General features: G+C 53.6%; 1 protein-coding gene across 1 annotated transcript in view; it reads right to left on the reverse strand.

The window, feature by feature from the left end:
* Positions 1–445: 445 nt before the first annotated feature.
* EWSR1 (EWS RNA binding protein 1) overlaps positions 446–12467 on the reverse strand; it is a 17892-nt gene continuing 5870 nt past the window's right edge. The window contains exons 4-16 of the mRNA XM_057385424.1: positions 10525–10711; positions 8438–8605; positions 7621–7835; positions 6879–7059; positions 4142–4176; positions 3466–3498; positions 2746–2864; positions 2295–2424; positions 2076–2198; positions 1815–1992; positions 1434–1531; positions 795–1071; positions 446–547 (exon numbers count right to left, since the gene is read on the reverse strand). Coding sequence (XP_057241407.1) covers positions 508–547; positions 795–1071; positions 1434–1531; positions 1815–1992; positions 2076–2198; positions 2295–2424; positions 2746–2864; positions 3466–3498; positions 4142–4176; positions 6879–7059; positions 7621–7835; positions 8438–8605; positions 10525–10711 — 1784 coding nt within the window. The 3' untranslated portion in view covers positions 446–507. The remainder of the gene's footprint in view (positions 548–794; positions 1072–1433; positions 1532–1814; positions 1993–2075; positions 2199–2294; positions 2425–2745; positions 2865–3465; positions 3499–4141; positions 4177–6878; positions 7060–7620; positions 7836–8437; positions 8606–10524; positions 10712–12467) is intronic.

The following is a 12467-nucleotide window of genomic DNA, read 5'->3' on the forward strand; positions in this document are numbered from 1 at the left end:
CGGGTGGGGCTCCCCGCTTCCATTGATCTCCCTCCCCCCCTTCCTCCCGGAACTCACACCCGCTGGGGAAACCGAGGCACAGCGGGATCCACCGGGCAGCTCCATCCCACCCCTCCGCGCCGTCCTACCCCTTCCCGGGCCCGGGCCGTGTCCCCCCCAGCCCCCAGCTCTCAAGAAAGGCCAACAATGGTGCGGTTACAAACAGCGGGAATTTTATTTAAAAAAAACAACCGTCACAACCATTCACAGCGTTACAGGCGGGGAGGGGGGGCGGGGGCGCGTTAAACAACCGGTTTCATTTTGGGGGAGGGGGGAAGAAAGAATTCACGCTACCGTTTAACTTGGTTTTAATGTTTCTCCACAAACGGTGAAAAATACTAAAGTACAGACAAGGAGGACTCATAATGTTGTGGCCAACATTATAAATATGGAATTATAAATTTAAAACATTTTTTTTCTGGTTTAAAAAATAAATCTGGTAGTAAATGCGGCTCTGGGGGGGCGGCGTTAGTAGGGCCGGTCTCGGCGATCCTGGCGGTGTTCGCCCCTGTGGGCCGAAGGGRGAACAGGGGTCAGTATTGTGTCCAGGAGCCCACCCTGGGCTGGGCGGGGTCCTTAACCCCTCACCCAACCACCCCGCCACCCATTTGCCACCCTCCACCCCCTCACGCCCTAGCCCCTCCATCCATTTGTCCCACCTCGGTCGCCTCCCGCCCCTTTCCCCATCAGTGTCTCCCCTCCCCACTGTCCCCTTGTCCCCTCCCATCGCTCTCCACCCCGCCCTCCGTCCGTACTTGTCCATCTTTCCCGGCCCTCCGCGTCGTCCTCTGCCTCCTCCTCCCATCTGCTCCATGAGGGGTCCCGGGGGTCCCCCGGGGCCGCCTCCTCCTCCTCCTCCTCTCCGGCCGCCTCCTCCGTAGCCGCCTCGGTCCATGCCCCGACCACCTCGGAATCCCCCTCGGTCTCCGCCGCGGCCACCTCGGAACATCCCTCCGGGCCCCCCTCGGTCCATGAGGCCCCCGCCGCGCCCGCCTCGCATTCCCCCGGGACCACCTCGGCCACGGTCACCGCCTGCGGGGGGAGCAAAGACTTCAGAGAGACCCAAGGGAGCACATCCCGCCCCAGTGTCTCCTCCCCCGTGATCCCAGGACATCCAGCTGTGGCAGCAGCAGTGGGAGAAGGTCTGGGAGCTGCTGGGTACCCCCCGGAGGATTCGGGGTTCATTAGGGTTGGAGCAGTGCCATGGGGAGCAGGGGTGCTGCTGCAGTCCCCCCAAATCYAGGGAGTACAGGGGAAATGGTGATGCCAGCCTCCATGTCATGGCTGATGGAGGGATGGAAGCCTGGCAGCTCCTGGAGTTGGCCCAGCCCTTCACTCCCCAAGGAATGACACCTAGGCCTGGGAAGCAGGGCTGTGACTCCCCCCAGCCGTACCTGGAGGAGGGAAGGGGGGCGGGAGGAACCCCTCGGGTTTGGGCGCCTTGCACTGGTTGCACTCCGTTCTCCAGGCGAAGTTCTGGTTTCCACAGCCCCTGGGTACAAATTCCAGTTAGCCCAGAGCGGGACAGCATTCCAGCCAGGGTGACATTGGGAAGCATGAGCAGGAAAGCACGCAGAAAGCAGACTCAAGAGCAGGAGCTGAGGCACAGCTCCTGCAGTGGGGTGGGGCTCTAGCTGCTCCCGGCCCTCAGGGGTGACCCCATCCCTCCCTCTGTGCCAGGGGAAGGTGCTTCCTGGGAAGATCCAGCAAATTATTTTGGGAAAGGCCTGCTTGTTGTGGCCAGCTCGTGGGATGAGGGGGCYGTGGGTACTCACGGGTTGGGGCACTGCCAGTCGCCGGCACGGTGCTGGACGCTCCCTCCGGATGGGTTTCCCCGGGATCCCCGCGGTCCTCTCGAGGAGAAGCCTCCCCTGTCKCCACCTCTTCCCCCCATCCGGCCCATGGGGCCGCTGGGTCCACTGGGTCCCCCTGGGCCACCAGGTCCCCCTGGACCTGCGRGAAGGAGCCCAGTTAGTGCTGGGAGCTGTGAGCAGGATTGGGGGGACAGGGGTAGCTCTGGGGGGGCCACATGGTACCTCCACGGAGCGGGGGYGGCATTCCCCGCTGCTCCCGGGGGGGCATCCCGCCCCTCAGGCTGTTCATGGGGCCCTTCTTCCGTGCCAGGGTCACCTTCAGCTTGCTGCCCTGGAAATCCTTCCCTGTGAGGGACAACAGCAGGAGCATCAGTGATTCAGCCCTGCTTCCCACACCTGGAATTTCTGGGATTCCATCCCAGAACAGCCCCCAGCGCTCACCATCGAACCACTCCACGGCGGTTTTGGCAGTGGACGGGTCATCGTAGGACACGGTGGCGTCGCCCTTGGGCTTGCCCGTTTCTTTGTCGATGTAGAGGTTGATCATGGGCTGCCCCGTCCTCTTGTTCATCTAAGGGACAGTGCAATGTCACCCGAGCTCTGTATCTCCACAAGCCACAAGTGGGAATTCTCTCTCTGTTCTGCTTTCTGGATAATCAAGGCCCATCCTGGGATCTCCAGGACAAAAGGAAGGGGCCTAATGGGTGACAGCAACTGCCCTGACACCCCAAAATTGAAGGAACACCCCAAAACAGCACTGYCAGGCCTCTCCCAGAGCCTGGACATGATGGGCTGGAAGGATGTGAGCAATGGGCAGGGAGGAGAAGGAGGAAGAGGAGGAGGTGGGTGATCCTTTCCCCCTGCCAGCTGGGGGTCACTGGTGTCCCCTCACCTTGACGACACCGCACTGTTTGAAGAAATCTGCCAGGTCCTCCAGGGTCACATTATCATTGAGTCCCTGCACATAGACTGCAGTGCTGTCCGAGTCGTCCTCCGGGTCCATGGGGGGGCCTAGGAGACAATTCCCAGGTCAGAGGAAGGGCAGGGATACCCCAGAGCCCAGTCTTTTCCATCCCGTCATCCCCTCGGCAGCTGCAGCTCCGTTCTCTGGGAGTGACAGGAAACCCCAGGCCCAAGGGAGGTGACTGTCCCCCCTCATGTCCTGTGTCACAGCCAAAGGGACCCCACGTCCACCCACGTTGGAAGGACCCCCAGGTTATATCAGGACACATCCCAGAGGAGAGATGAGGAAATCCTCAGTGCCCCCTGGGCTCCCACACAAGGACCTTTTCCACCCCCCTTTTCCGATGCTGGAAGGCTGAYGCAGAATTTCCAGACACGCCTGCGTGACAGGAAAGGACGAGCCGCAGATGAGGCTCCCTGGAAATGCTTCAGAGCAGCCCCCAAGCCCCCTAATTCCTGCAGAGAAGGGGGAGCATCTCCCAGCCATGTGTGATTTTCCACAGGCCAGCTTTTTGGGAATGAAGAAATGATGGAAAACAGCCAGAAYGCCTGAAGTGGCAGTGGGGTGATGYTGCRGTGGCCGCARCTCTCAGGATGRGGACTCAAGTGTCCGTTTCACGACCTCAGGAGGGAGTTTGGTGGGAATTACCTAAATCCAGGTCAGGTCCTTCCTCCATGTGTCCTGCCAGGCGGGAGAGAAGCACAGGGAAGGGTGTTAGTGGGGGCGCTRCGGGCTGGAGAACCGACACACACAACACTAGCTACGACCTGCGCCGCACAAGCAGCGGCGCTGCACCTTACTGGGCCATCAGGTGGCTCTTTTAGCATTTCTTCCAACCAAAAACCACTATTGCACTGGTTTTAAGCATTTTTTCCAACCAATAACCACTATTACACTGATTTTTTAGCAGCTTTCAAACCGTTAACCACTATWACACTGATTTTTTTTTAGCAGGCTTCAAACCGTTAACCGTTGTTAACGCTGATTTTTTAAAAGGTTTTACCAAGCCAATCGGTTTTTTAAGTTCATTAATAAAAGTTACTTAATATATATATTAAAAAACAACAAAAAAAAGGTTTATTACAGCCAAACCATTTCTTTTCCCCAAAATTACAGGAGTGGTTGCTCAACTCTTCCACTGTGTCCGCATACCCCTGGGCATCGCCGGCAGTACCCATTACAGTCTGGTTGCATATTGGCATTTTTAAACCACTTAAAATGAATAAAAAATTACACTTTGTGCTAAAAAAGAAAACTGACTGCAATTTTTTTTCAGTTTTTTTTTTTTTTTAAACACTATCCATTGTAATGCTCAAAAACTTACCACCAGGCTTATTGAAGCCACCTCGCTCTCCAGCGCTGCTGGGGGGATAAACGAAGAAATGAAGGCCTTTCCCTTTACAAAGCCAGCACCGCTCTGAGCCTCTGCGGCTCACAGGGGAGAAGGGCACTGGCTAAACATCTCCAAACATCTCTCTGTCTCTCTCTCATCTCGGCACTAGGCCTTTCTTCAGGGCAGCTCGCTCAAATTTTCTTTACATATAAAGCAACCTTGGTGTGGTTTGAGGCACCGCTTTGCTGTCGGTGCCCTGGTGTTACTGGGGGTATCATCAGTGCAATACTTGGCCAAGAAATGSGGGTTGTGTTGGAAATCAAAGCGTTTTGTTTTGTTTTTTTTTTTGTTGTTGTTATTGTAAGAGCAATTTAGGGGTTGTTTCAGTGGTCAACTCCCTCCCCTCGGTGTGTCCACCAAGGTGCACCCTCAGCCTGTGGCAGYGCCGGGCCCGCGGATCCCTGACATTTAACAGTGTAAAAGGAGACAAACCACACGCGAGACCTACAACACAGTTCAGCTGACATCGCCCCTAAAACCCTCAAAAGAAAAAAAGCCATACATTCAGGTCACTACTGAATTTTAACAACTCTCTGGAGGGAGAACTTACAGAGTACAGCGGGGGCTCCAAGGCCTGGGGTGCAGCTTTGTGGACACACTCACTTTTGGGCAGGTGCCAATRCAAACAGGGCCGCAGCTTTCACCAAAAGCTTTGGCTGAAGCTTTTGCAGCTAAAACTGCTTTGGAGCGTGGTGGTTAAGTAGGAAAATGCCACCTTGAGAAAAGATTTGGGCTGTTTCTTGCTCTTTTTTTGGGTGAGCCAGCAAGCTGTTTGGAAGGAGCCAAGTGGAGGAGGGAGAGCACCGTGAATTTTTCTAGCAAGTATTGCACCTCTAATACTGGAAAAAAAAAAGTCAATACAGAATTTCGAGCTGTTGCATGCAGCTTTGCCTCCTCTCGTTAAAGTACACACCATTTACGTAACGTCTCTCTTTTTAAACATTAGATTTTTTTTTTTTTACACTTTTTTTTTTTTCTTTAACGTTACACAATTCTAAAGTAGTAGTATACCCTCCTCTGGTTTTATTACCAAACAACAAGTATGCAGTTACCAAAGTTACAGAAGGATTCCGTTTATACAATCAATACATTGGGTTAAAAATATTCTATGTATATTTTTCCTCTCCATATGGACACCGTGTCTAGTCCCACTTTTCATTATGCTGCCGGCTGAGTACTGAGTACGGGTACTTTTTAAGTATTGAGGTGTTTACAAGGCTCTCACTTTGTAACCTGTAGCATATAAATGCGACAAAGCATGTTAAAAAGTTTTTCCATTTTCATAAAAATATCAAATCATCGAGGCAATGAAAAAGGGCACGTTAATAACATCGAGCTCCTTACCTGCTGGAGACACTGAAATCCATCACCACAGCATGCTAAAGGTGGGCCGAGTTCCCCTACCTGCCCTGGGTGTCCCCTGATGCCACCTGTTCTATGGACAGCACAAACTCTAMGTCCATAAGGCAGGGGGGACCCTTTGTAAGGGTCTGGCCAGGTGGGAAATCGCTCGGGATGCAAATTTGAGCTGGGGTTAAGGTGTGAGATCAGAGACAGGTGACAAATCTTTGGCAATGAGAAGCTTGGAAGGGGCTAGAAATTTGAAGATGTGATGATAGACATTTCAGGTGTCTACATCTACTTTAAATCGTTAAAAGATCAATACAGCACGGCTGAAATCTTTATGCAGATCCCTGGAACTCCATTCTGCTCGAGCCAATTCCAAACTGGACGTGTTCCCACACAAAGCCAGCCTTTTCCAGGTCTTTCTTGGATTTCTCTGATAAAGATTTCATGCCGTGGCAATGGGCTGCGCCAGAGCTATGCAGAATGGGGCCAAACCGGGGTTGTCACCGGGCTGTGCCACACGGGAAGAGGTGGCCTCTGGAGGGCAGCTGCCAGCACAGCCACCTTTGCCAGCCCCAGGGCGGGCACAGCGTGTCCCATGTCACGCCTGGGGACACTCTGCACAGCTCTGAGCAAGGGGTGAGGGGATGGAACACACACAAAGCTGGCAATTCCYTCTCGGAGGAGCCTCTGGCATTGGTTCTCCTCCCTCACCTCTATCGGAACCACCTCCACGGATGGGGACGCACCTGAAGGCACAGGTGGCACCCAACCAGGTCGTGCCATCAGGTGAAATGGCCAAGCTGATTCAGAGCACCTGAATGCTCCGAGGGGGAGCAGGCCTGGGAGCCAGAGCACTTCCTTCTCTCAGTTCTCGGGCTCCTTCTCCGTGTGCTCCAAGCGTTCGGGGCACTCTGAGCTCACAGGATCTGTAGGAGGGGCCAACACAAGGCTCCAGCCCTGCCCAAATCCCCGCCCCTGGAGCTGGCGGGAGGTTTGTGTGTGTTCCACCCAGAGTTACTGTTAAACCCCACAGAGGATTCCACCTCTGCGCCACCACGAAGGGAGCTGAAAGTGCCAGGGTCAGCGTTACCCCCAGATTCCCCCTCCCCGGGGAGCCCAACCAGCTGCAGGAAAAACCAACCATCCTGCTCCTATTTCCCTTAGGATAATGTTTCCACGGATGACAAGCAATGCTGTAGGCAGAGATGTCCTCCGTGGAAACACGGCTGGGAATGTCAACCTTTCAGTCCCTTCTTTTGCGTTTCAAATCCTATGGGTAAACCAGGATTAGAGAAAAGGAAAAAAGCTTTGCTCTTACCCCATTCCACCGCGTCCTCCTCCCCGCCCACCTCTGCTCATGCCTCCACGTTCATATCCCCCTCGTCCCCTGCCCCGGCTATCGGGGCCGCTCAGATTGCGGCTCTCTCCCGGGCCGGAGAAGCCTCCGGATTCCTGCCCGTACATGTTCATGCTGCTGGGATGGTCCTGGCGGAAGGAGCCTGGGGAAGGGGGAACACATGTCAAGGAGATGCGCCCCTCCCCAGCCAAACAGCGGTGTTGGARTTGTTCAGGTTGGGAAAATCCCTCTGAGAGCATTGATTCCAGCCCTTCCCCCAGCCAAGGCCACCGATGTCCCTGAGTGCCACATCCACATGGCTCTTACATCTCTATAGGGATGGGGATGCCATCATGGGCCTGACCAACGTGGTGGAATTGTCCCAACATCAACCTGAGCCTCCCCTGGCCCAGGCTGAAGCTGTTCCCTCTCCTCCTGTCCCGACCCCCCCGGCTGTCCCCTCCTGTCAGGGAGTTGTGCAGAGCCACAAGGTCCCCCCAGAGCCTCCTTTGCTCCAGGCTGAGCCCCCCCCCAACTCCTTCTCACAAGTATTTCATGCCTCTGTGTCCCCTCCCTCCTGAGGGGATCATCCCAACCTGACACCAACTCCAGAGAAGCCATTTTTCCACAAGAAAGTGGCCAAACCGCAGCTCCAACCCTCTCTCCCTTCAACACAACTCTGAGTTTTAGACCCAAACTAACTCCAGAACTCTTTCCCACTCACTCTGCTGGCCGTAGCTGCTGCTCTGCTGGCTGTACTGGCTGGGGGCCTGGCTGTAGGATCCGGTGGGAGGTGGGTAACTGGTGGGAGGGGGCTGCTGCCCGTAGCTGCTTTGCTGGCCATAACTGGTCTGCTGGCCATAGGAGCTCTGCTGCCCGTAGCTGCTCTGCTGGGAGTAAGTGCTCTGATCGTAACTGCTCGGCTGTGTGGAGGAATAGCTGCAAGAGAAAAGCGTTGGGAAAGGTGGGATGATGAGGCAATTCCCTGGCAGGCTGGAAGGCAATGCAATTACAGGCTGTATTTAGTGTTGTAAATCACTTTAAAAGCTGAAGTCATCCTACGGAGGCCAGTCTGGAGGGCTGTGAGAGCACAAACCACGTGGCCAATCCTGGTTTATTCACACTTCTAGGAAAAGACACAAGTGCCAGGGCAAAACTCAGTGGTGAGGGAGGTAACAGGGCCTGGATATAAAAGAAGTTCCCCTCATGCAGCTGAGGCTTTGAGGATTTCAAAGTGTGYATTTTAGAAGTCACATTAAAGCCACCTGAGGGGAGGAGGGAGCTCCTGGCCGAACGGTATGGGAAAGGAGGCCTCAAAAGGTCACTCCAGGAAAATGTAAAATTCTCAAGTCTTAAAAGAACAAAAAATAAATCTAGAAAATGTTTTAAACCCATTTGTCATCACTTTCCCTTTCAGGTGTGCACACAGAGACACTTCCATGCTCAGCCACATCCCACCCATCCCCACCACAACAACCACAGCTCCTTTTCCATCAAATCCCTCAGGAAAAGTCCTTTGCCCRAGCACTGCTGAGCCTCACCTGGTCGGAGGGTAGGAGGGAGGAGCGGTGACGGGCTGCATGGGGTAGCTGGCAGGCACCTGGGGRTAGCTGTAGTTGCTCTGGCCATAGCCCAGGCTGGGCTGGCTGTAGCCTGTCGTGCTGGACTGGGGCTGGCTGGTCTCTGCTGGTTTGCTGCCATCCTGGGGTCTGGAATATAGAATAATATTGGTGCCCRGCTCCATACCTGGCAGCAGCAAAAGGCTCAGATCCCCTCAGGAYGGATGGTTGTGACCTATTCTAACACCACAGCTTGTGTTCATCCCAAAGCCATGGGATTCAGGTTCTGAGGCTGAGTGGAGGATGTGGAACGGCACGAAAGCTGCTCCTGGGAAAGCCGGCACTGAAATGCCCCATTGTTTGGTTCAGAACCCAGCTCAGGCAGATAYTGCCTCACAAACTTATCCCAATTATTCCATGCAAGAGAAAGGATGCTGGGCTTCAACTGGTGACCTTTAAAGGTCGCTTCCAACCCAAACCACTCTGATTGTGTGCTCAGAATTAACTCTCAAGGCCTGACAATTAAAAACGCTTTGCATGTGGTTTGCACATCCCCTCCTCTTTGTCTCATAGTTTAAAAGCCGTGTGGATGTGGCACTTGGGGACAGGGTCAGTGTGGCCTCAATGATCTTTTCCAAATCACAGCATTCTATGAGTCTTTAATTTCTAAGTGTTTCTCAGAGTGGAGCAAAAGGTGTGAAGCTGCTTTGGCTGTAGGAGCTGGGAAATATTCACCACATCAGGATTCATTCTGCAAATTTACATCCTTTCGAAGTGTAACTGTCAGAGCTGTGCCAGGCTCTGCCTTTCCCTCCCTCAGTGCTCRTTACAGACACCAGGTAAGCGAATAAATCAGCTCTTACTCACGTCTAAACAAGCTTCCATTATGCATTCTAAACGTTTCATATCCTCTGAGCAAACAATTGCACTCTGTAGATGACAGGCAGCGCCCAGAGGGGTGAGATTTAAAGAGGAAATGTTTTGCAGCCTGTGCATCCACCCCAGCATCCTGCCTGACCCCRTGACTGGGGAGCAGCCAGGCCTTGGTTCTCTGTTGCACCCTGAGAGGCTGATTTGGCTGCGTGGTGGCTCCCTCATCCCGCAGAACAGYGCTGACTCACCGTGCAGGAGCACGGCCCTCCCACGCCACATCCCCCGGCCCAAAGATGCCGGGGATGGGAGGCAGCGRCAGCAGCTCTGCAGCAACAGGCGAGGAGGAGCTGCTGCCCGAGCCATGGGTGCTGGGAGAGCGAGGAGGAAGAGGAGGAGGAGAAAGAGGAAGAGGGGAAGAAGGAGGAGCAGGAGAAGGGGGAAGAAGAGGAGGAGGAGAAAGAGGAGGAGGATAAAGAAGAGATGAAAGAGAAGGAGGAGGAGATGGTGATGGAGGAGGAGATGGAGGAGGAGAAGAAAGTGGAACAAAAGAGGAGGAACAATAGAGGAAAGAGAGGGAAGAGGAGATGGTGCTGGAAAAGGAGAATTAGAAGGAGGAAGAAGAAGGAGAAGGAGGAAGAAGAAAAGGAGAATGAGGGGGAGGAGGAGGGGAAAGATGAGGAGGAGGAAGAGCAGGAGGAAGAAAAGGAGAAGGAGGAGAATGAGAAGGAGCAGGATGAGGAGGAGAAAGAAGAGTTGGAAGAAGAGGAGGAGAAGGAAGAAAAGAATGTGAGGAGAAAAATAAGAAGGAGGAGGAGAAAAAAGAGATGGGAGAAAAGAAGGAAGAAGAGGAGGGTGAAGGGGAGAAGGATGGTGATGAGAAGAAGGAGAATGAAGAGGAATAGGATGAGGAGGAGTATGAGGAGGAGGAGAAAGAAGAGATGAGAGAAGAAGTAGAGGAGGAGGAAGAAGAAGAAGAGCAGAAGGATGGTGATGAGGGAGGAGGAAGAAAGGCAGAAAGATGGTGGTGATGAGGAGGGGGAGTAGAAGGGCAGAAGGATGGTGATGAGGAGGAAGAAGAAGGGCAGAAGGATGGTCATGAAGAGGTGGAAGAAGGGCAGGATGGTCATGAAGAGGAGGAGGAAGAAGGGCAGAAGGACGGTGAGGAGGAGGAGGAGGATGCTGCCGAGCAGCAGTACCTGGCAGGGGCGGCCGGGGCCGGCTGCTGCCCGTAGGCCGGGTAGGCGGGCTGGGTGCCATAGGCGGTGGGCGCGGCGTACGAGCTCTGGCTGCTGGTGACCGTGGCCGTGCTGCTGTCGTAGGCGGTGCTGCCGTAGCCCTGCACGGGCTGGCTGTAGGCGGGGGGCGCGGTCGGGGCGCTGTAACCTGCAACGAACACACCGAGCACACGGCTCAGCCATGGAGCTCCACCAGGAACCTCCACAGCTGGGCCCCGGAGCTCTGCCGGGAACCATGCACGGCTCGGCCCCGGAGCTCCACAGGAACCGCGCAATTCCAGTGTGAGGCGGGTGGGAAGGGAACTTAGAGCTCATGTCACTCCATCCCCCCACCATGGGACACTTGCCACCACCCCAGGCTGCTCCAAGCCCCATTGTCCAGCCTGGCCTTGGACACTGAACGGATCCAGGGGCAGCCACAGTTTCTCTGTGCCACCTACCTACCACACCTCAGCAGCTTCCACCAGCCCACCTGACCTTGCTCTCTGTCCACACGAAGCCATTCTCCCTTYATCCTGTCCCTCCAGACCCTTGTCCCAAGTCCCTCTCCAGCTTTCCCAARTATCTCAGACTTTAGCACTTGTGCYGCTGGTTTCTCAGACCCAGGGCACAGTTTTACCACCACAAACCCACCTTGGATCACCCAAAAATCATCTGTCACCCCATTCTGAGTTCCTCACAGAACCCCCCACCCTGGCAAACGTCAGCATCCCAAAATCCCACTTGCAGGAATGTCAATTCTACTTCCTTGAAGCCGATCATGGACCAGCACCCAGGATTGTTTACAGCAGCCACAGCTCAGGCAGGGCAAGCTGAGACAYGGAGCATCTCCTCGACAAAGGCAGGGAAACAACCCCTCTGGAGCTCCMAAGTAAATGAAATCCCACTGATTTAACAAGTACAGCCCCATCCTTTTAGCTTTTCTGAAAAAGAAAGGCCCAGACCCTGACCTRGGAAGTCTTTCAGAGGCATTTCTGAAGGCTTATTTTAAATCAGCAATGCTGGAAACAAAAGAAAAGCACTTTCCATTTGCTCTCACACGAGAAAAAAAGGTCAAAAGAGACACATCAGGCAGCTCCTGATGTTTTATGTACCTTCCCTTTTCTTAGAATTTCAGTTTGGTTTAGGRAAAAAGCTCAGAGCTCACAGAGTTCCTTTTGAACAGTTTTACAATATCCAAGGTCCCAAAACAGTTCCTGTGTATAATTTAGTGACTGTTTGCCTCGTCACAAAGGTGAACTGGCATTAACACAGTGGGGTTTTGTTCCCAAGAACCTTCTGAGCAAGATTTCAAATTAAAGTTAAGAAACTTAAGGTGGAAAAACAGCAATAAAAACGTTTTTAACAAATCTGACTAAAAAAAAAGGAGCCAAAAGAGCAGCCAGCTGGTCTCAGTCTCATGGCTGGGATCAGTAAAGGTGGCAGCTTCTCCATCACTTCTGATTTTTAACAAACAGGGAGGCTTCTGACACACTTTTCCTTTAGGCAAATTGGGCTGTTTTATTCCAATTCCCTCATTTGCAAAGCAAACAACACCTCTGGCAGCAGAACATGGCGTGCCCTTACCAAGCACCATGGCACTGCCACATCTCCCTGTGCTGCCACGCCAGGGCCCTTCCCAGGGCAGGGGAAAGAGGAGCAGGATGAGGGGAGGAACTTTGCAAAGCAAATTAATTAAAAAAAAAAATAATGTGGCTAAAAACCCCCAAACTAATTTAAAAAAAACCTGGTGACCCCCAGGATCCTGATGAAGACATGTCAGCCTTGCCCACTCCTCCCTTTTCCAACCTGTGCCCATCCCAGGGTTGCCAACCTGGGAATGCAAACCAGACTCCCACTGGGAAATAACTCGTAGGAATTCCTAGAAAATCAATTTTTACTGTTGTTATTCCTGTCTGCTGTTC

This window comes from Malurus melanocephalus, unplaced genomic scaffold, assembly GCF_030028575.1.
Source record: "Malurus melanocephalus ecotype Western Australia unplaced genomic scaffold, MMel_1.1 scaffold_825, whole genome shotgun sequence".
Taxonomy (NCBI): Eukaryota; Metazoa; Chordata; class Aves; order Passeriformes; family Maluridae; genus Malurus; species Malurus melanocephalus.